Raw genomic sequence first — 20,557 nt, forward strand, 5'->3', positions numbered from 1 at the left:
ATGATTTGTGAACCTTCAACAAATCAATATCTACCACTTTTATTTATATTCATGAAAAACCGCACATTTGAATCTTATAAGAAGGCATTTGAATATATTTTTACTGTCAAGGGTATTCAATTTTCAAAGCTAATTCAAATTCATTGTGATTTTGAAAAGGGAATGATAGAGGCACTTCAACAAATTTTCCCTAAAGTCCGTATAATTGGATGCCTATTTCATTTCAAACAAGCTTTACACAGGAAACTTGTAGCACTTTATACAAAAAATTTCAATACTTTACAAAATTCTTTATTTAAGCTATATTCTATTACTCCATTCATGTCTCATGAAGAATTTGTACTTACAATGCATATAATTAATCAAAATAAAGTTGATTCGATCAAAGATTATATTGATTATTTCAACAAAGTTTGGTTGCCGCACTACAATTTAATATCTCAATATAATAATGCAACTGCAATATTCACTAATGATTGCCTCGAGAGTATGCATTCAGAATTTTCTTCGTTAAAACATCCAAACATTTATGAAGCTATTAAGAAGATATCTCAAATCCAATTAGATAAATATAACGCCATCAAAAATAACCAGAAGATCGAGCGCCATATAAAAACCGTTATCACTGATAGCTACAAAAATTATATTCTTGACTGCTTTCAAAAAGAACTTGAGAAAACAATTTTTTCTATCAAACAATACAACGTAAGTGATCTTTCTTTGGCTCAGAACGAGATTTCTCCATATGGTTCCATAGAATCGAGTTCATTGTTCGAAAATATTCCAGTTCATGATGCAGATATACTCAAATCGATCGATCTAACAGATAAAGATACAATGATCACTAAGTTTATTAATGAAAAAAGAGAAAAAATTATGGCATTATTTAATGAAACATTAAATCATCCAGATTTTAATTCATCCACTCCAATTCAAACTAATTTTGAGCAAGCCGATACAAATCAAGGTTCAGATGCTCCAATTCGCTCCGAAAATTCAAATATTGCAGACTCTACAGATTTAGAACCAGAAAATCAAAACCATCCTTCTACAAATCAAATGTCTAGTAATCTAGAACATAAGCTGGACCTTCTTGATCATATTGAAAAACAATTATCGAAAATGCGCTCGTTATTGGGAATTCTTCCTACTACAAATGCTATTGTTGGGCCGTCAAAACAAGTTTCAGTTAATAGCAAGCAAAATTCTGAAAAAAATAAAAAAAATCTTCCATAACAACAAAATCAAACAATAAAAAACAAAATTCATCCGACAATCCTCCTAAACGTAAAGCTCCTATTTCGGAAAGGATTCTCAGCGATAATAACTTATATTTTCAAGTTCATCGAAAGAGATCGAAAAGCAAACGTTCCACATCTACAGAGAAAAAGTATTGATATATGAAGTCTAATTCCTTTTATAACTACTATATTTTTATTCTTATGACTAAAAAAATAATATATTATTTAACAATTTTCATTTTTTTCTTTTAACAATTTCGTTTTATTTCCATTTATTGTTAAATGATTTTTAGCATACACCTTTCTTTGTTCATCTTCTAAATACAATTTATTTTTTCTTAGATATAATTCTATTCATTCAATTCGATCGTCATTTTTCAGTACATGATCGTAATTTTCAATTATTGATCGCGATTTTACTTCAGAATTTGTTCGCAATATTGCTTATCAAAATTATATCTCTATTCTCTCATTTCTGTTTAGTCAATATCATTACACTCCTATTGTCTAATAACATGCTATTAATTTTCTTAAAATTAAAAAAAAAATATCAACTTTTAAAAACAGAAACTTAACATCCTTAGGTCAATGGATTTTGATGTGAGATACATTTAATCTGTTTTTCTTTTTTATTTTAAATAATTGAATATTTATAGTTGTTATGGGTCTTACATCATGTAAAACGAATTTTCTTAAAGTAAATTTACTTTTTCTTCAATCTTTCTTACATATTTATTAAAAAAAAATTATCCAAAAAAAGATGTTTTAGAATGAAAAAAAATAGAAAAATCTTCATTTATAGTCTTTCTTGAATGTATACGTTTTGATTTTTTTCTTTTTTAAAAAATTCAATTTCTAGAAAAATCGAGAAAAAATCATTTTCTTCTATTTTTATAGGACGCCATACCCATTGAAATCTCCTCTCAGGACGCCATAAACTATTCAATTATAGTGTAAACTTCTCAAAAATTGAATAGTTTACATCAGGACGCCTTAGGACGCCAAACCTTTACGCGCCCGAAATAATGCAGAATTTTACTTGAAGAAATCATTAATTTATGAGTTCCAAATTGCTAAGCATGACGAAGTATCATTAAGTTTGCTACAATTAAATACACTTATTGCAGAATTAAGATTTTTGAAATTAAAAGTTTGAAATATTGCCTTTTTGAATAAAAATTTAAATTTTATTATATAATCATGATAATATCTTATAGAAATTAAAAGAAAATATTTTAAACCATTCAAATATTTTGAATGTCTTATCAATTTAAAATATTAAAAGATAGCTTGATTTTATCATCATTAGTTGTTATCAAAGTTTTCTTCTTTTGATGAACAACAGTAAATGATTTGTTAATTACTTGTCTTCCTTTTTCGCAGCAAAATCGAAAGTTATGATGATAATCTTGCTGTCAATTTTGAAACTCTCTGATTTACAAGTAAGCATTCCTTTGGAAAAGCAGTCCTATTCTGTTTTCAAGATATTTTAAAGCCTCCATTTCATACAATGCGCAGATCTATTCGAAATTGCAAGAACTCTCAAGAAAAATGCAGCAGCAAAGAAGATTCCATAGTTTCTAGCATCAAAAATTTACAACCTTAATACAACAGTTAAAGAGAAGCTCGAAAAGAAAATATTTAACCATAAAGCTGGAAACCATTCGATATCTACTATTGGATCTAATAAAAAGTTAATTATAACATATTTAACATGCTATTTGTTGACTTTGTTCCATTATATTACCATATATATCTTTTTGAAATCTAAAATATTTTTACGATTTTAACCATGTGTTGTTGAAACCATATATCAATCTTAGCTAAAGTATAGTTTATGAGTCTGTCACCATCTAACGTATGAATTTTCAAAAATGTCAAATATGTTCATTTTTTCTGTAGATTCAGCCATAATTTCATGTTGTTATATCATTCAACTATTATTTAATATTTTTATCGATTTAAATATATTATGAGATGCTTAGTTCTCCTGGAAATCGATTTTTAATCGCAATTTTAACTTTCCAAAAAAAATTCAAAAATAAAAATCCCTCTCAATTTTCTAAGTTTTATAACTCGCCAAATCTCTAGCCAAATTTTTTTTGGCCCGTATAAATATTGTTAGGCACTATATAGGGATGCTATTTATCCTATTTTCATCCCATTTTACTGTTATCGCCTAGTGAATGTACCTTTCATTTGCAACAAGTTTCCTCCTTTGATGTAATCATTTTTCTATTTATATTTCCGCATGAGTAAAGAAATATTTTCAATTTTTGACTGTATACGGAATTATTTGAAACCATCGTATAAATTAGCGAATGCAAAGTGGAATGAGAAATGGAAACCAAAATTAATGTATGTATTGAATTTCGGAGAATCCGATACAAAAATATAAATTCTGAACACCCATCATACACTGTCAAAATCCATTTTTTTGCAATGGAGACTACATTCGTCGGCATATGCAATATGGATCTCATTTCACAATGCCATAGACTTCCAAACCTTGGCGAAACAATCCACGGAATTAGCTTAGGCCACGGATTTGGCGGTAAAGCACCAAATGCTTGTGCACAGTTCGCATTCCTCTCCGACGAAAATCACAAGCCAAACCTTCTCACATCAGTTGGCGATGACTCTGATGGTAAGGTTTGCATCAACCACTTCAAAGAAATCGGTATCTCAACAGATTTCGTTCAAGTTGTCAAAGAAATCCCAACAGGATGTGCAATTTGCTTCGTACTCGATGGTGGCGAGTCAGCTATCATCATCCACCCAAATCCAGTCACAATTGATATGGTTCATAAGATGTCTGAGAAGCTCTCTCACAGCAAGTACGTCGTCACCAACTTTGAAATCCCTGTAGAGACAGCCCTCGAAGTTCTCAAGATCTCTCGCCAGGGAGGAGCTAAAACAATTCTTAATGTTTCTCCCCTTCCAGAAAAGAAGGACATTAACCTCTTCAAGGATGCATCCATCGTTATCCTTAACGAACACGAGCTTGCCACCTTCGGAAAAGTTGAAGATTTCTTCGAAGTTGGCGTTGAAGCTGTTGTATGCACAAAAGGGCCAGAAGGTGCTTCAGTTTACGAAAAGGGCAAGCCAACAGTTTCTGTCCCATCACCAAAGGTTAAAGCTGTCGATACAACAGGTGCAGGCGATTCATTCCTTGGTGCTTTCTCATATTGCCTTTCTAAAGGTTGCAGTTACGAAGATGCTGCACGTATTGCCTGCGTTTGCGCATCCATTTCTGTTACAGCTCTTGGTGCACAAGGTTCTTATGCTCATAGAGATCATAAACAACTTAAGGACATCCTTCCAAAATAAATTATTAGATATTTTTACCATAGTAAATAAATACTTATCATTTTAGGTTAAATCAAGAAAATCAAAAAATATATTTTTCATTATAGAATTTTAAATTGAGCAAACCTTCTAAAATGCAAAACATAAGAATTTCTAACATCAATTGCATTACTATTTATGTATATTTAGAATCACTATTTTATTTTACTTTCAATTCATGCATCATTATGGATCAAGTAGATTAGATAACCACTATTATGTATCAAATTTTATGTGATACGAATGAAAATATAAAATGAATAATATTTGAAAAAGGTAACTAAACTCCTTTCGCCGATCCGATTTGCCCCATATTTAAAATATAGCTTGCATATGTAGAAGAAAAGCTAATTTTGAAGTACGCCCGAAATCCACCAACAGGATTTCGAGCTACTAAAAAGGTACTTTTAAATGTGATTTTTTTTATAAAAAATTAAATTTATTTTAAGATCAGACTAAAAACTAATTTTATGGAAAATCTATATCGACAAATTTATTACTTATTGGGTATATAGATTTTTTGATTATGGCGATTATGTCTGATATGCTTCCAATAAGCCAAAACACATTTCATACTGATTTCTATAAAAGGTATCTTTATTATAGAAGTGTAAGCTATATCTGTTTGTTTTTTTATTATAACAAATTCAAAATTCTCTTATAAGGACTAGATGAAATCTGTATTATTAAATCATTAGCTAAATGAAGGTTCAAATAGAAAGTAAATATCAATTTATATGATACTGAAACCAAATAGTTCTTTTAATAAAAGATAACACGCTGAAAATTATTGAGTATTTGCAAATCTCAAAAATCTATTGGTGAATTTGGCTCAACTTTTAAAATTATAACATCCATATCAAATCATAAAAGCAGACAAAAATTAAAGCCAAACCTATCGGCCAATTTTTTTTTGATATTTTGATTTTTGAGGTATACTTTTAAAAGTGGATTTAAAGCACTGATGAAAAAACATTAACTTCTGTCGTTATGATTATTGATTTAGACAATAATGATTTTAATCTTTGATTATCAAAACACTAAAGTCATCTTTTTAACATTTGCTTGGTAGCATTAACTCAAGTCTAAAGTACTATTTTATGTGGCACTCTTAGAATTTTTGTATTCATTGTACACGCTGAAATAGTACCATTAAAGTTATGGCGGACTTTCAAAAAATAGTTTGGTCACCTTTTATTTGAAGGAAATTTTAGCATATAAATCAAATTTATGGCATGAGGAACTATTTACAGCATGAGAAAATGTGAAAAATCAACATTACAGTAGTTGAATTAGATTAATTGTTTTTTACGATCGGTACTACCGGAAGAAAACACACAAATGATGGGCGATAAATTTCAAATTATTCATATAGAATCTTTTGTCAGATTAGATAAAAAGAAGTATCATGACAATGAAAGATTTAATTATAAAAAAGAGTAAAAAGAATATATTCTTAGCAGCAACCAGTCTTCTTATTATCACCACCAGTTGGTGTAAGATCTACAGTAGGTTGGTTAGATTGATATACCATTGTGCAGCATTTAGCCGCTTCGGTAAATAGTTCTTGAACTCCATTCTTTTTATTTGCTGATGTAATACAATGCATATATGCCTCTTGTTCATCCACAAATTTTTGGCCTTTCTCGCGGACTTTTAATAGCTGTTCTGGAGTTAAAGTATCTGACTTTGTACTTACAAGGAATATAATGCAATCTGGTACTTCTGATCTAACGCGTTCTACCCAACTTGGAACTGTATCCTCGGTAGTTGTGTCGTAGCAAACAAATGCAATGTGAGAATCACGGTAAAACATCTGAGAAATTGCTTGGAAACGCTCTTGTCCGGCAGTATCCCATATTTGAAGTTCAACACGAGTTCCACCAGGAAGATTTATAGTAGCATTGCATGAAGCTGGAGCAACTGTTGGCAGAGCTTGCAAATCAAATGGATTTTCGAAGAATGCACTCACAAGACTTGTTTTGCCAACACCGCTTGATCCAACTAAAATTACTTTCATGGCATAGGCATGTTGAGAGTTTTTATACATCTAAAAAAATTGTCACTTTTTTGGATTGAATTTGTAAACCCATGGGTTGTTACATTTGGTTTGGTTGAATAGAAAAAATTCGATCTGAATAACTATCTAACTATTTTCTTTTTTTTACATTGTCTAAGAAATTCCAGATCATTGGGGAGAAGCTTCCTAAACTTTTTAATCCCATAAATATGGTCATTATCTGGAATAAAGAGTTAAGCGTCATATGTCACTTTTTGTACTAAGGAAACATCGACTTTATGCGTTATGACTTTTCGATGAGGAAACAAGTGTTCACGTATTATAAACTTCCTTATTCCAATAAACCGACCCTAAACATAATTAATTCTAAGCATGATAATGGTCTCTTTTCTATGATAACCAAATCAATTTGGTTATCATAGTAAAGCACCAAAAACTGGAATAGGAATCGGCAATATGGAATCATGAAGCAACTCGGATAAAATAAATATGGAACATTCATACATCCATTCCCTATTTTTAACCATATTATATTTTCAAACAAAATTCTCGTACTATTTTCAATAAAATTTGCATAACCTTGTTATTACTCTTAGGCGAAAGATGATTTTAATGTTAATTTTATAGAAGAACTTTTAATGCATAATAAAATAACCATTTCCTATAAATTTAGACTTAAAACGGTGACAATAAACAAGCTTTAGTCTAGAAATTAATTTTCTACTACTATAAATGCATCTTTATCTTTAATTAGAAAAAAATTTATCAATTTTATTATCCAGATGAAAAAAGAAGTGACATATGATATTTTATCTAATTTAAAATCTTTTATTGATTGTTTTTAAAAACTTTGCATTTTGTAGAGTAGGGGTAATTTTAGCTAAAAGTGACACATTTGTAAAAAGTGACACACCCGTGAAGGGTGTGATTACCGATCGGTAATTTCGACAGTTTAGAATTTAAAATTTTTTATGGAACTGTTGCGAGTTTCATAAAGAATTTAAGGAATATAAGCAAAGATTTGAATCAAAATCTTAGACCTAAGCCGCTCGATTCGCTCGCGGCTTCCGCGAATTACAGATCAGCAAAGATTTGAATCAAAATCTTCGAACTAAGCCGATCGCTTCGCTCGCGGCTTTCTTTATTATTTTAAATTTGCATATTTCCATCAAAAGTTCATAAGGTAAAAAATTTCGTTTATATTATTGCAAAATAAAATCTTCATTATCAAAATAATATTAAATAATAATATAATATAATTTATAAACAACTATTATTTAATAAAGTTTAATTGCCAAAGTTCATCTAATTTTTTGATTTTTAATGTTTTATGAATTTTATTTATCATGTATATATCTAATGAAGATTATATATGTAGAAGATAAGTACCTTAATATGTACGTAAAAATTAATGAAATTTATTTTGAATGTAGAACCGAGCAATTTTCCCTGTCACTTTTAGCTAAAATTTGGGTTTGCCGCATTTTGTATGAGTATTTCATGTTTAAATCAGTATAAATACGCAAAATACTTATGAAATTCCAGCTGTTATTCAGTACTATTCATTTTTCAGCAATCATTAACTGTGGAAGAGTATGGCAAACGTTCGATAATGATCATGTATACTCAGATCATCAAGAATGAATTAAAGTCAATGCAGGGAAATGGATAATCCGATTAAAAACCCCAAAAAGGAAAAAGATATTATATGAACGTCTCACAAATGGTTAGTACTAAGCTCTTTCCTGATGATTGAATATTCTTTCATATTTTTGTATATTGTAAGGGATTTTCTCCCCAAATATATAATACCTTCCTTATAAACGATCTACTTTCTTTGAATACAAGTATAATTTTACATTTTAGGAAAAAAATTTATTTTTTCAAATTTATCTTATAACAATAGAGATTTATATATATGTGTGTCAATATAGGCTTTAGTGGTATAAAATTGGGTAGATTTTGTTTTATTTTGAGTAAAAAATTCAAAAAATACTACCTCATTTTGCGTGCAAAGGAATAGTCAGAGCTATTTAATAACATTTTACGAATGAACTATGGAATTACTATAACTTTTGAAGAAATTTCAAAGTTAATAGAAGATTGTATTTTAGAAATCAGCTAAAAGAATGATGTGCATGCATCAAGCGTTAAAGTATCCTAATCAGAATATAGTAATATACAATGATTAGCAAAGCAGATTTGAATCGGCAAGAAGAGTTGCTTAAAAAATCAGTTGAGTCTTCTCTAGTTTCCACACTGCCTATTCCTGTTTAAGTGCGGTTATTCCTATTCCAGTTTTTGGTGCTTTACTATGATAACCAAATTGATTTGGTTATCATAGAAAAGAGACCATTATCATGCTTAGAATTAATTATGTTTAGGGTCGGTTTATTGGAATAAGGAAGTTTATAATACGTGAACACTTGTTTCCTCATCGAAAAGTCATAACGCATAAAGTCGATGTTTCCTTAGTACAAAAAGTGACATATGACGCTTAACTCTTTATTCCAGATAATGACCATATTTATGGGATTAAAAAGTTTAGGAAGCTTCTCCCCATTGTTTGCTTACCTGATGACTTTCCCTTTTTTGACGGTTTTTTTGAGGAACTCCTATTTTTATGTAGACCTACACAATAACAATAGAGTACAGTTCGAGAGGATTAGATTTGACATTATTATTTCTCTTAGATTTTGAACATTTCGATAAATTTTAATAAGATTTTCAAGACAGAGGTTTTAGTTTATATTCAAAATATTGCATTTGGAGTTTGTTGATCATTCTTGAATCAGCATAAGGAGCTGTGGGAAAGATTCTTTTTGATGGAAAAACATGGGGGAACAAAGTGCCAAATCTTTCTGAAAGGGAGCCTTGAAATACATGAACTATTTTCAGATAAATGGAAATGAGAATCTGAGGGACAAATGTTAGAGAGTATCTTCTGACAAGGAAATTTTGAAAAACAAAGGCTCTCTTCAATCAAGAACGTGAGCTTTGGAGTCAGTGGAGAGAAGGAAGACTATTGTTATCTTCATATCAGTACATATATCTCAAAATTTTGTACTGATTTATAATAGCATTATTCATCCACTTCTATTAATATTGCTTGAGATTTACAAGATTTATTTCACAAAAGTAGCTACATAGAAGCTATATTTGAGTTCACAGCATCTATGAGGAAGGAAAGCATGTGAAAATTTCAAAAAATGAATATGATGTCGATGTCTTGCAATTTTGTCACTTTTTTGAAGGAATAAAAATTTTTTGATTTTTGTCAAAAAAAATATGGATGTTGAAATCTCATGGTCATTTGAAGATAAAGATAATGTAATTCAGCCATCTGACTTTGATACAATATGCATTGTCTCTCCTGACAATAAGACAATATGCAAAGTTACAGATAATTATCTTTCTTTTTTTGATGCAGAAAGAGAAACCCCAAAACTCATGAAAAGTAAGAAAATTGATCAAATATCATGCATAGAAACCATTTCATCAAATCCATGGGTATTTGCCATTGGTTTACCAAATGGAACGATCATTTTTATGAGCGAAACGAAAGAATTATTCAGATTGCAACCTCTAGAACTTAGATTACGACGTCTTAGACTCTGTAGATACTATGGAGGCCAGTTCACGTCAAGTAAACCTGCTTTAATTGCTCAATATCCTCCAGATATCGTAATAATTCCATTAGATGCCATCGAAGAAATGATAAAGAATCCAAATGCCGATATTACTTCCAAGATAAACAAATGGCATCTCGAAACAAATTATTCTGATGCAATCTTTGTCGATTCCAAGTTTTCAACACCAATCATGAATGGTTTGCATGAATTTCCTGCTATTTATACTATAGGAAATAATCCATTTTTCAGCGTTTTTTCAGCTGCAAATTCCGATTCAACAATTTCAGTTAAAAAGATCGTTACTAACTTATTTAAGTGGATGGCGTTTACTGATAACAATAAGCAAGAAGAAGAATATCCAAAGTCAAAGAAACAATGGAATCTTCGAGATGAAGGCAGAGTTACGAGATCTATCGAAGCAGACCCTACAGGACGCTGGATAAGCATCTGCGATGGCCAAGGCCGCGTTCTACTTATTGATAGCGTATTTGGTCATATGGTCAAAGTTTACAAAGGGCTTAGAGATGCACAAGTGGCATGGTCTGAGTCTTCTTCGAGCAAAGATCCTGTTTTAATAATCTATGCCCCTTACAGAAAAATGATTATCGCATGTACAACACCAAATGGCGAAATCATCGATGCTGTTAGGGCAGCACCAGGTGGAAAGCTTATACAGTTGCACACGCCTAAATTTGCAGCTGGATTTCTTGATGCTAACAAAACTTTTACAGTATTTTCTGTGAAATATGAAAATACAAAGAAGACATCACCAAATACATACTCAATGATAAGTTTCCCACAGTATTTGCTCGCAGAAGAAAGCGAAGCAGCAATTAAAGCGCATTCTTGCAAATCCAAAGAAGATTTTCTCAAAGCAGCCGAACTAGTTAAGGACTCAGCTGAAGCTCTTGCTGTACTGAGGTCAATGATTGCACTCGTGGTCGCAGATGATATAGTTTCTGCAACATTAAGAGCAATGAAAGAAAAACTATTGCCGAAAGAAGATAAAACCGAGGAAATCGACTTCAAGAATGATAGTTTGAATTATTTCAGGCGCGTTATCTTCTCTGGTTTCGATAATGAGAAAGCATTATCATATTGGAACAGTAGAGAGTCATCGCTGACACAAACAGAGCCAGATTTATTATTCGTTGCCCAATGCAGGCTCTTGGAATACTGGGAAAGTGTTCCTCAACGAAATGTCAGAAAAATCGATGTAGAATCACTTCCGAAATCCAGAATTACGATTATAATGAATGAAAGGGTCCAGGAGTTCCATGATATTTTCCCACAAAAGAAACCTCCACTTGGAAGATTTATTTCTTTTCCAACTTTATATCCTTCATTCTTTTTCGATTTCCTGTCTGCCAATTGCGATGTCAATGATATCTTTAGATCATATTCATTTTCCTTGACAAACAAAGAAGATTTCGTAAATACACTTATTAATTGGATACTTTCTGCCCAACCATCCGAATTATTGCTTTCACAGGACGTCCTCCAAGAATTCTCTAACCTTGACAACATAAAACAGATCTTTGCCAAAACAGATGAAAATATTGACACCCAGAATATTAATGAGGCCGTTTTCAGTATAATTGCAGAGAATAACTAAAGATTTAATGTTTATTTATTTTAATAATTAATATATTTTTAAACTTTCATAAAATAAAAGATTATTTCTCAAAGTTAGAATAAAAAACTTCTTCACATGTATTCGTGCTAATATGAAAAGTTATAATTTATGATATTAGAGTTAAAATAATTATAATTTTAAAATTTTTGGTAAGTTTTGTTTAATTCATAAGTCGATTTATGTTAATGTTCTAAAAAGTGTTAATAGTTTACTTACATATTAGGATTACTAATACCATTTTTAATTCGTAAACATAATTTGTTAGAAATTCAATTTCTTAACTTATGAAATTAACATATTCTGCAATCTTTTTTATAACCTGCCTTTATTAGCTTTCTTTTAGTGCCAAACTTATCATCTCGTAGTAAGTCATAAGCAGTTTTCCCTTCTCTATTTCGAAGATTTACATTCGCACCATTTTTAAGTAGAAAATTTATACCAGGAATATTGTGTTCATAATTACTGTGGCATGCCATCATCAAAGCTGTGTCTCCATATTCATCGCGCTCATTAATATTTGCGCCTATAGAAAGTAAATGTTTCATTATTTCTACACAGCAATATGCTATGCAAAATGGGCAATAATTCTTTGCAAAAGGATCAGCACCAAGAGATATTAGTTGATTATAAATATCAACGTATGAAGATATTATTACAGGATGGAATATGTTAGATTTACCTTTTGATGGATCGGCCCCAATCGACAAAATGTATTTTGCAAGATCTGGTTGTGAATGTTCTAATGACCTATAAAGTAATGTTTCACCTTTCTCGTCTACAGCATCTTTATCGAAACCTTCTGATAAAAGGTATCTTACAAAATTAGGCCTCTTCAACAAAATTAAATGTGTTAATGGAATTTTTTCCTTGGCTGTATTTTTTTCATTATAACATCTGTTTTCAACAAAGAATTTGATAGCTTCGAAATACCCTTCATAACATGCTAGAATCAATGGAGTCTTATCACCATCATTTCTAAAATCAAAGAGCCCATAATGATAAGCAGCTATAGCACCATCTTTATTATTAGATTTAGATAGTTTAATAAGGAAGTCATAGATTTTTTTGAATGATTTTGAGTTGCCAAGTTCTACAATAGTTTTTGCAGTATCTGGTTGAATATTCCTAAAATCATCGATATAATTGTGATCTGTATCTTGATATGGACTTGGATTATCTTTATTACTATTATTCGAGTTTTCGAGAGTTTGGTTAAATAGAGAAATTTGATTTTGATCATTTTGATAAGGGTTTGGTGTGCGAAGGTAGATAGGGTTGTTCAAATCCTGTAATGAACTTTGATCATTTGTATTCATTTTTTTTTAAGGCTGCACTGTAGTCTGAAAGTAAAATAAATGGAAAATGGCGGTTTTTCGGAAAAAGTAAATTGACATTAAAAAGTTTATATCGGCAAAGTAGTTCCTTTAGAGGTTAGATAAATTTTAAAATACAAATTAAAAGATTTCCGTGAACTTCAGAAAAAAGAAGTATTCCAACTCGGCGGAGGTTTTTGTGATATGGAAAAATGTTAGTTGCTCAATTATCTCACTATTGGATGGACTTTTATCGAGCGAAATTTTGGCTGTAAAGACAATTCTGATATTGGTAACATGGTGATAAGAACAAATAGTCAGTTTGCGTGGTTTATGATGAGATAATTTCGATTTAAAAAAAAACATAAAAATTGATTTTAATGAGCGATTATATTTGAATATGCTCTCCTAATTTGAAGGAACTGGTTAAATCATGAATTGATCATGAATAATTTTTTTTCAAAATAACAATTATAATTTCATATTCATTATAAGTTGAAAATATATCATAAAGACTTTATGAATGATAAATTCGTAAAAAACAAGTTAGTTTGTTTCTGAAAATAATAATAATAAAAACCAATTTAGACCCAATAATTTTTGGCGGGATAATTGAGATGTTACGATTGAATTAAAAAAAAAAGCGGTAATACATTTTTACAATGATGAAGAGGCTGGCAACCTCTGAGTCAAAGCACTTGTTAATGCAATGATGAAGAGGCTGGCAACCTCTGAGTCAAAGCACTTGTTAATGCAATGATGAAGAGGCTGGCAACCTCTGAGTCAAAGCACTTGTTAATGCAATGATGAAGAGGCTGGCAACCTCTGAGTCAAAGCACTTGTTAATGCAATGATGAAGAGGCTGGCAACCTCTGAGTCAAAGCACTTGTTAATGCAATGATGAAGAGGCTGGCAACCTCTGAGTCAAAGCACTTGTTAATGCAATGATGAAGAGGCTGGCAACCTCTGAGTCAAAGCACTTGTTAATGCAATGATGAAGAGGCTGGCAACCTCTGAGTCAAAGCACTTGTTAATGCAATGATGAAGAGGCTGGCAACATCTGAGTTAAAATACTTTTCCCAGTGTGGGAGTAATTTGAAAAAAAAAAATTTAGTTCATATATTGAAAAAAAAAAAGTAAAAATTAAAGTTTATAGGTTGTGTTTTGATGAGCTAATTGTTAAGATATTGTAGTTCTAAAGAAAAATTGGAGTTTCGAGGAAGTTTCTCGACAGAGGAAACTTTCATATCGAATGTTGCCTCTGTCGAGATGTATGTGACAGGCAAAGTGCAATCACCTATCAATATTGCACTTTGCCTGTCAAAAGTTCTTCGCATCTCTTGAGGTGTGAGGAAGTTTCTCGACAGAGGAAACTTTCATATCGAATGTTGCCTCTGTCGAGATGTATGTGACAGGCAAAGTGCAATCACCTATCAATATTGCACTTTGCCTGTCAAAAGTTCTTCGCATCTCTTGAGGTGTGAGGAAGTTTCTCGACAGAGGAAACTTTCATATCGAATGTTGCCTCTGTCGAGATGTATGTGACAGGCAAAGTGCAATCACCTATCAATATTGCACTTTGCCTGTCAAAAGTTCTTCGCATCTCTTGAGGTGTGAGGAAGTTTCTCGACAGAGGAAACTTTCATATCGAATGTTGCCTCTGTCGAGATGTATGTGACAGGCAAAGTGCAATCACCTATCAATATTGCACTTTGCCTGTCAAAAGTTCTTCGCATCTCTTGAGGTGTGAGGAAGTTTCTCGACAGAGGAAACTTTCATATCGAATGTTGCCTCTGTCGAGATGTATGTGACAGGCAAAGTGCAATCACCTATCAATATTGCACTTTGCCTGTCAAAAGTTCTTCGCATCTCTTGAGGTGTGAGGAAGTTTCTCGACAGAGGAAACTTTCATATCGAATGTTGCCTCTGTCGAGATGTATGTGACAGGCAAAGTGCAATCACCTATCAATATTGCACTTTGCCTGTCAAAAGTTCTTCGCATCTCTTGAGGTGTGAGGAAGTTTCTCGACAGAGGAAACTTTCATATCGAATGTTGCCTCTGTCGAGATGTATGTGACAGGCAAAGTGCAATCACCTATCAATATTGCACTTTGCCTGTCAAAAGTTCTTCGCATCTCTTGAGGTGTGAGGAAGTTTCTCGACAGAGGAAACTTTCATATCGAATGTTGCCTCTGTCGAGATGTATGTGACAGGCAAAGTGCAATCACCTATCAATATTGCACTTTGCCTGTCAAAAGTTCTTCGCATCTCTTGAGGTGTGAGGAAGTTTCTCGACAGAGGAAACTTTCATATCGAATGTTGCCTCTGTCGAGATGTATGTGACAGGCAAAGTGCAATCACCTATCAATATTGCACTTTGCCTGTCAAAAGTTCTTCGCATCTCTTGAGGTGTGAGGAAGTTTCTCGACAGAGGAAACTTTCATATCGAATGTTGCCTCTGTCGAGATGTATGTGACAGGCAAAGTGCAATCACCTATCAATATTGCACTTTGCCTGTCAAAAGTTCTTCGCATCTCTTGAGGTGTGAGGAAGTTTCTCGACAGAGGAAACTTTCATATCGAATGTTGCCTCTGTCGAGATGTATGTGACAGGCAAAGTGCAATCACCTATCAATATTGCACTTTGCCTGTCAAAAGTTCTTCGCATCTCTTGAGGTGTGAGGAAGTTTCTCGACAGAGGAAACTTTCATATCGAATGTTGCCTCTGTCGAGATGTATGTGACAGGCAAAGTGCAATCACCTATCAATATTGCACTTTGCCTGTCAAAAGTTCTTCGCATCTCTTGAGGTGTGAGGAAGTTTCTCGACAGAGGAAACTTTCATATCGAATGTTGCCTCTGTCGAGATGTATGTGACAGGCAAAGTGCAATCACCTATCAATATTGCACTTTGCCTGTCAAAAGTTCTTCGCATCTCTTGAGGTGTGAGGAAGTTTCTCGACAGAGGAAACTTTCATATCGAATGTTGCCTCTGTCGAGATGTATGTGACAGGCAAAGTGCAATCACCTATCAATATTGCACTTTGCCTGTCAAAAGTTCTTCGCATCTCTTGAGGTGTGAGGAAGTTTCTCGACAGAGGAAACTTTCATATCGAATGTTGCCTCTGTCGAGATGTATGTGACAGGCAAAGTGCAATCACCTATCAATATTGCACTTTGCCTGTCAAAAGTTCTTCGCATCTCTTGAGGTGTGAGGAAGTTTCTCGACAGAGGAAACTTTCATATCGAATGTTGCCTCTGTCGATGTATGTGACAGGCAAAGTGCAATCACCTATCAATATTGCACTTTGCCTGTCAAAAGTTCTTCGCATCTCTTGAGGTGTGAGGAAGTTTCTCGACAGAGGAAACTTTATATCGAATGTTGCCTCTGTCGAGATGTATGTGACAGGCAAAGTGCAATCACCTATCAATATTGCACTTTGCCTGTCAAAAGTTCTTCGCATCTCTTGAGGTGTGAGGAAGTTTCTCGACAGAGGAAACTTTCATATCGAATGTTGCCTCTGTCGAGATGTATGTGACAGGCAAAGTGCAATCACCTATCAATATTGCACTTTGCCTGTCAAAAGTTCTTCGCATCTCTTGAGGTGTGAGGAAGTTTCTCGACAGAGGGAAACTTTCATATCGAATGTTGCCTCTGTCGAGATGTATGTGACAGGCAAAGTGCAATCACCTATCAATATTGCACTTTGCCTGTCAAAAAGTTCTTCGCCATCTCTTGAGGTGTGAGGAAGTTTCTCGACAGAGGAAACTTTCATATCGAATGTTGCCTCTGTCGAGATGTATGTGACAGGCAAAGTGCAATCACCTATCAATATTGCACTTGCCTGTCAAAAGTTCTTCGCATCTCTTGAGGTGTGAGGAAGTTTTCTCGACAGAGGAAACTTTCATATCGAATGTTGCCTCTGTCGAGATGTATGTGACAGGCAAAGTGCAATCACCTATCAATATTGCACTTTGCCTGTCAAAAGTTCTTCGCATCTCTTGAGGTGTGAGGAAGTTTCTCGACAGAGGAAACTTTCATATCGAATGTTGCCTCTGTCGAGATGTATGTGACAGGCAAAGTGCAATCACCTATCAATATTGCACTTTGCCTGTCAAAAGTTCTTCGCATCTCTTGAGGTGTGAGGAAGTTTCTCGACAGAGGAAACTTTCATATCGAATGTTGCCTCTGTCGAGATGTATGTGACAGGCAAAGTGCAATCACCTATCAATATTGCACTATGCCTGTCAAAAGTTCTTCGCATCTCTTGAGGTGTGAGGAAGTTTCTCGACAGAGGAAACTTTCATATCGAATGTTGCCTCTGTCGAGATGTATGTGACAGGCAAAGTGCAATCACCTATCAATATTGCACTTTGCCTGTCAAAAGTTCTTCGCATCTCTTGAGGTGTGAGGAAGTTTCTCGACAGAGGAAACTTTCATATCGAATGTTTGCCTCTGTCGAGATGTATGTGACAGGCAAAGTGCAATCACCTATCAATATTGCACTTTGCCTGTCAAAAGTTCTTCGCATCTCTTGAGGTGTGAGGAAGTTTCTCGACAGAGGAAACTTTCATATCGAATGTTGCCTCTGTCGAGATGTATGTGACAGGCAAAGTGCAATCACCTATCAATATTGCACTTTGCCTGTCAAAAGTTCTTCGCATCTCTTGAGGTGTGAGGAAGTTTCTCGACAGAGGAAACTTTCATATCGAATGTTGCCTCTGTCGAGATGTATGTGACAGGCAAAGTGCAATCACCTATCAATATTGCACTTTGCCTGTCAAAAGTTCTTCGCATCTCTTGAGGTGTGAGGAAGTTTCTCGACAGAGGAAACTTTTCATATCGAATGTTGCCTCTGTCGAGATGTATGTGACAGGCAAAGTGCAATCACCTATCAATATTGCACTTTGCCTGTCAAAAGTTCTTCGCATCTCTTGAGGTGTGAGGAAGTTTCTCGACAGAGGAAACTTTCATATCGAATGTTGCCTCTGTCGAGATGTATGTGACAGGCAAAGTGCAATCACCTATCAATATTGCACTTTGCCTGTCAAAAGTTCTTCGCATCTCTTGAGGTGTGAGGAAGTTTCTCGACAGAGGAAACTTTCATATCGAATGTTGCCTCTGTCGAGATGTATGTGACAGGCAAAGTGCAATCACCTATCAATATTGCACTTTGCCTGTCAAAAGTTCTTCGCATCTCTTGAGGTGTGAGGAAGTTTCTCGACAGAGGAAACTTTCATATCGAATGTTGCCTCTGTCGAGATGTATGTGACAGGCAAAGTGCAATCACCTATCAATATTGCACTTTGCCTGTCAAAAGTTCTTCGCATCTCTTGAGGTGTGAGGAAGTTTCTCGACAGAGGAAACTTTCATATCGAATGTTGCCTCTGTCGAGATGTATGTGACAGGCAAAGTGCAATCACCTATCAATATTGCACTTTGCCTGTCAAAAGTTCTTCGCATCTCTTGAGGTGTGAGAAGTTTCTCGACAGAGGAAACTTTCATATCGAATGTTGCCTCTGTCGAGATGTATGTGACAGGCAAAGTGCAATCACCTATCAATATTGCACTTTGCCTGTCAAAAGTTCTTCGCATCTCTTGAGGTGTGAGGAAGTTTCTCGACAGAGGAAACTTTCATATCGAATGTTGCCTCTGTCGAGATGTATGTGACAGGCAAAGTGCAATCACCTATCAATATTGCACTTTGCCTGTCAAAAGTTCTTCGCATCTCTTGAGGTGTGAGGAAGTTTCTCGACAGAGGAAACTTTCATATCGAATGTTGCCTCTGTCGAGATGTATGTGACAGGCAAAGTGCAATCACCTATCAATATTGCACTTTGCCTGTCAAAAGTTCTTCGCATCTCTTGAGGTGTGAGGAAGTTTCTCGACAGAGGAAACTTTCATATCGAATGTTGCCTCTGTCGAGATGTATGTGACAGGCAAAGTGCAATCACCTATCAATATTGCACTTTGCCTGTCAAAAGTTCTTCGCATCTCTTGAGGTGTGAGGAAGTTTCTCGACAGAGGAAACTTTCATATCGAATGTTGCCTCTGTCGAGATGTATGTGACAGGCAAAGTGCAATCACCTATCAATATTGCACTTTGCCTGTCAAAAGTTCTTCGCATCTCTTGAGGTGTGAGGAAGTTTCTCGACAGAGGAAACTTTCATATCGAATGTTGCCTCTGTCGAGATGTATGTGACAGGCAAAGTGCAATCACCTATCAATATTGCACTTTGCCTGTCAAAAGTTCTTCGCATCTCTTGAGGTGTGAGGAAGTTTCTCGACAGAGGAAACTTTCATATCGAATGTTGCCTCTGTCGAGATGTATGTGACAGGCAAAGTGCAATCACCTATCAATATTGCACTTTGCCTGTCAAAAGTTCTTCGCATCTCTTGAGGTGTGAGGAAGTTTCTCGACAGAGGAAACTTTCATATCGAATGTTGCCTCTGTCGAGATGTATGTGACAGGCAAAGTGCAATCACCTATCAATATTGCACTTTGCCTGTCAAAAGTTCTTCGCATCTCTTGAGGTGTGAGGAAGTTTCTCGACAGAGGAAACTTTCATATCGAATGTTGCCTCTGTCGAGATGTATGTGACAGGCAAAGTGCAATCACCTATCAATATTGCACTTTGCCTGTCAAAAGTTCTTCGCATCTCTTGAGGTGTGAGGAAGTTTCTCGACAGAGGAAACTTTCATATCGAATGTTGCCTCTGTCGAGATGTATGTGACAGGCAAAGTGCAATCACCTATCAATATTGCACTTTGCCTGTCAAAAGTTCTTCGCATCTCTTGAGGTGTGAGGAAGTTTCTCGACAGAGGAAACTTTCATATCGAATGTTGCCTCTGTCGAGATGTATGTGACAGGCAAAGTGCAATCACCTATCAATATTGCACTTTGCCTGTCAAAAGTTCTTCGCATCTCTTGAGGTGTGAGGAAGTTTCTCGACAGAGGAAACTTTCATATCGAATGTTGCCTCTGTCGAGATGTATGTGACAGGCAAAGTGCAATCACCTATCAATATTGCACTTTGCCTGTCAAAAGTTCTTCGCATCTCTTGAGGTGTGAGGAAGTTTCTCGACAGAGGAAACTTTCATATCGAATGTTGCCTCTGTCGAGATGTATGTGACAGGCAAAGTGCAATCACCTATCAATATTGCACTTTGCCTGTCAAAAGTTCTTCGCATCTCTTGAGGTGTGAGGAAGTTTCTCGACAGAGGAAACTTTCATATCGAATGTTGCCTCTGTCGAGATGTATGTGACAGGCAAAGTGCAATCACCTATCAATATTGCACTTTGCCTGTCAAAAGTTCTTCGCATCTCTTGAGGTGTGAGGAAGTTTCTCGACAGAGGAAACTTTCATA

The 20,557-nt window shown here is 34.4% G+C and overlaps 5 protein-coding genes across 5 annotated transcripts, besides 5 other annotated features; 2 read left to right on the forward strand and 3 right to left on the reverse strand.

The window, feature by feature from the left end:
- Positions 1 to 2,260: part of a mobile genetic element that runs on past the window's edge.
- Positions 2,261 to 3,437: a mobile genetic element.
- Positions 3,438 to 3,657: 220 nt separating this feature from the next.
- Positions 3,658 to 4,630, forward strand: TVAGG3_0611830 (carbohydrate kinase protein; the record flags this gene model as incomplete). Its single annotated transcript, XM_001304653.2, has 1 exon — positions 3,684 to 4,571. The coding sequence occupies one exon, from the start codon at positions 3,684 to 3,686 to the stop codon at positions 4,569 to 4,571; it is 888 nt and encodes a 295-aa protein (XP_001304654.1).
- Positions 4,631 to 4,861: 231 nt separating this feature from the next.
- Positions 4,862 to 5,784: a mobile genetic element.
- Positions 5,785 to 5,940: 156 nt separating this feature from the next.
- TVAGG3_0611850 (small Rab GTPase RabB1) lies at positions 5,941 to 6,639 on the reverse strand (the record flags this gene model as incomplete). The annotated part of the gene is made up of 1 exon (XM_001304654.1): positions 6,046 to 6,639. The coding sequence occupies one exon, from the start codon at positions 6,637 to 6,639 to the stop codon at positions 6,046 to 6,048; it is 594 nt and encodes a 197-aa protein (XP_001304655.1).
- An 832-nt stretch (positions 6,640 to 7,471) lies between these two features.
- Positions 7,472 to 8,089: a mobile genetic element.
- Positions 8,090 to 9,890: 1,801 nt separating this feature from the next.
- Positions 9,891 to 11,883, forward strand: TVAGG3_0611870 (Rab3 GTPase-activating protein non-catalytic family; the record flags this gene model as incomplete). The annotated part of the gene is made up of 1 exon (XM_001304655.1): positions 9,898 to 11,856. The coding sequence occupies one exon, from the start codon at positions 9,898 to 9,900 to the stop codon at positions 11,854 to 11,856; it is 1,959 nt and encodes a 652-aa protein (XP_001304656.1).
- Positions 11,884 to 11,968: 85 nt separating this feature from the next.
- TVAGG3_0611880 (protein ubiquitination) lies at positions 11,969 to 13,264 on the reverse strand (the record flags this gene model as incomplete). Its single annotated transcript, XM_001304656.1, has 1 exon — positions 12,168 to 13,193. The coding sequence occupies one exon, from the start codon at positions 13,191 to 13,193 to the stop codon at positions 12,168 to 12,170; it is 1,026 nt and encodes a 341-aa protein (XP_001304657.1).
- Positions 13,265 to 13,376: 112 nt separating this feature from the next.
- Positions 13,377 to 13,811: a mobile genetic element.
- A 4,691-nt stretch (positions 13,812 to 18,502) lies between these two features.
- On the reverse strand, positions 18,503 to 18,784 carry TVAGG3_0611900 (uncharacterized protein; the record flags this gene model as incomplete). Its single annotated transcript, XM_051240067.1, has 1 exon — positions 18,503 to 18,784. One exon carries the CDS (start codon positions 18,782 to 18,784, stop codon positions 18,503 to 18,505), a length of 282 nt encoding a protein of 93 aa, XP_051097891.1.
- Between the last annotated feature and the right edge of the window lie 1,773 nt (positions 18,785 to 20,557).

The sequence above is a fragment of the Trichomonas vaginalis genome, chromosome II (assembly GCF_026262505.1).
Source record: "Trichomonas vaginalis G3 chromosome II, whole genome shotgun sequence".
In the NCBI taxonomy this organism is placed as follows: domain Eukaryota; phylum Parabasalia; order Trichomonadida; family Trichomonadidae; genus Trichomonas; species Trichomonas vaginalis.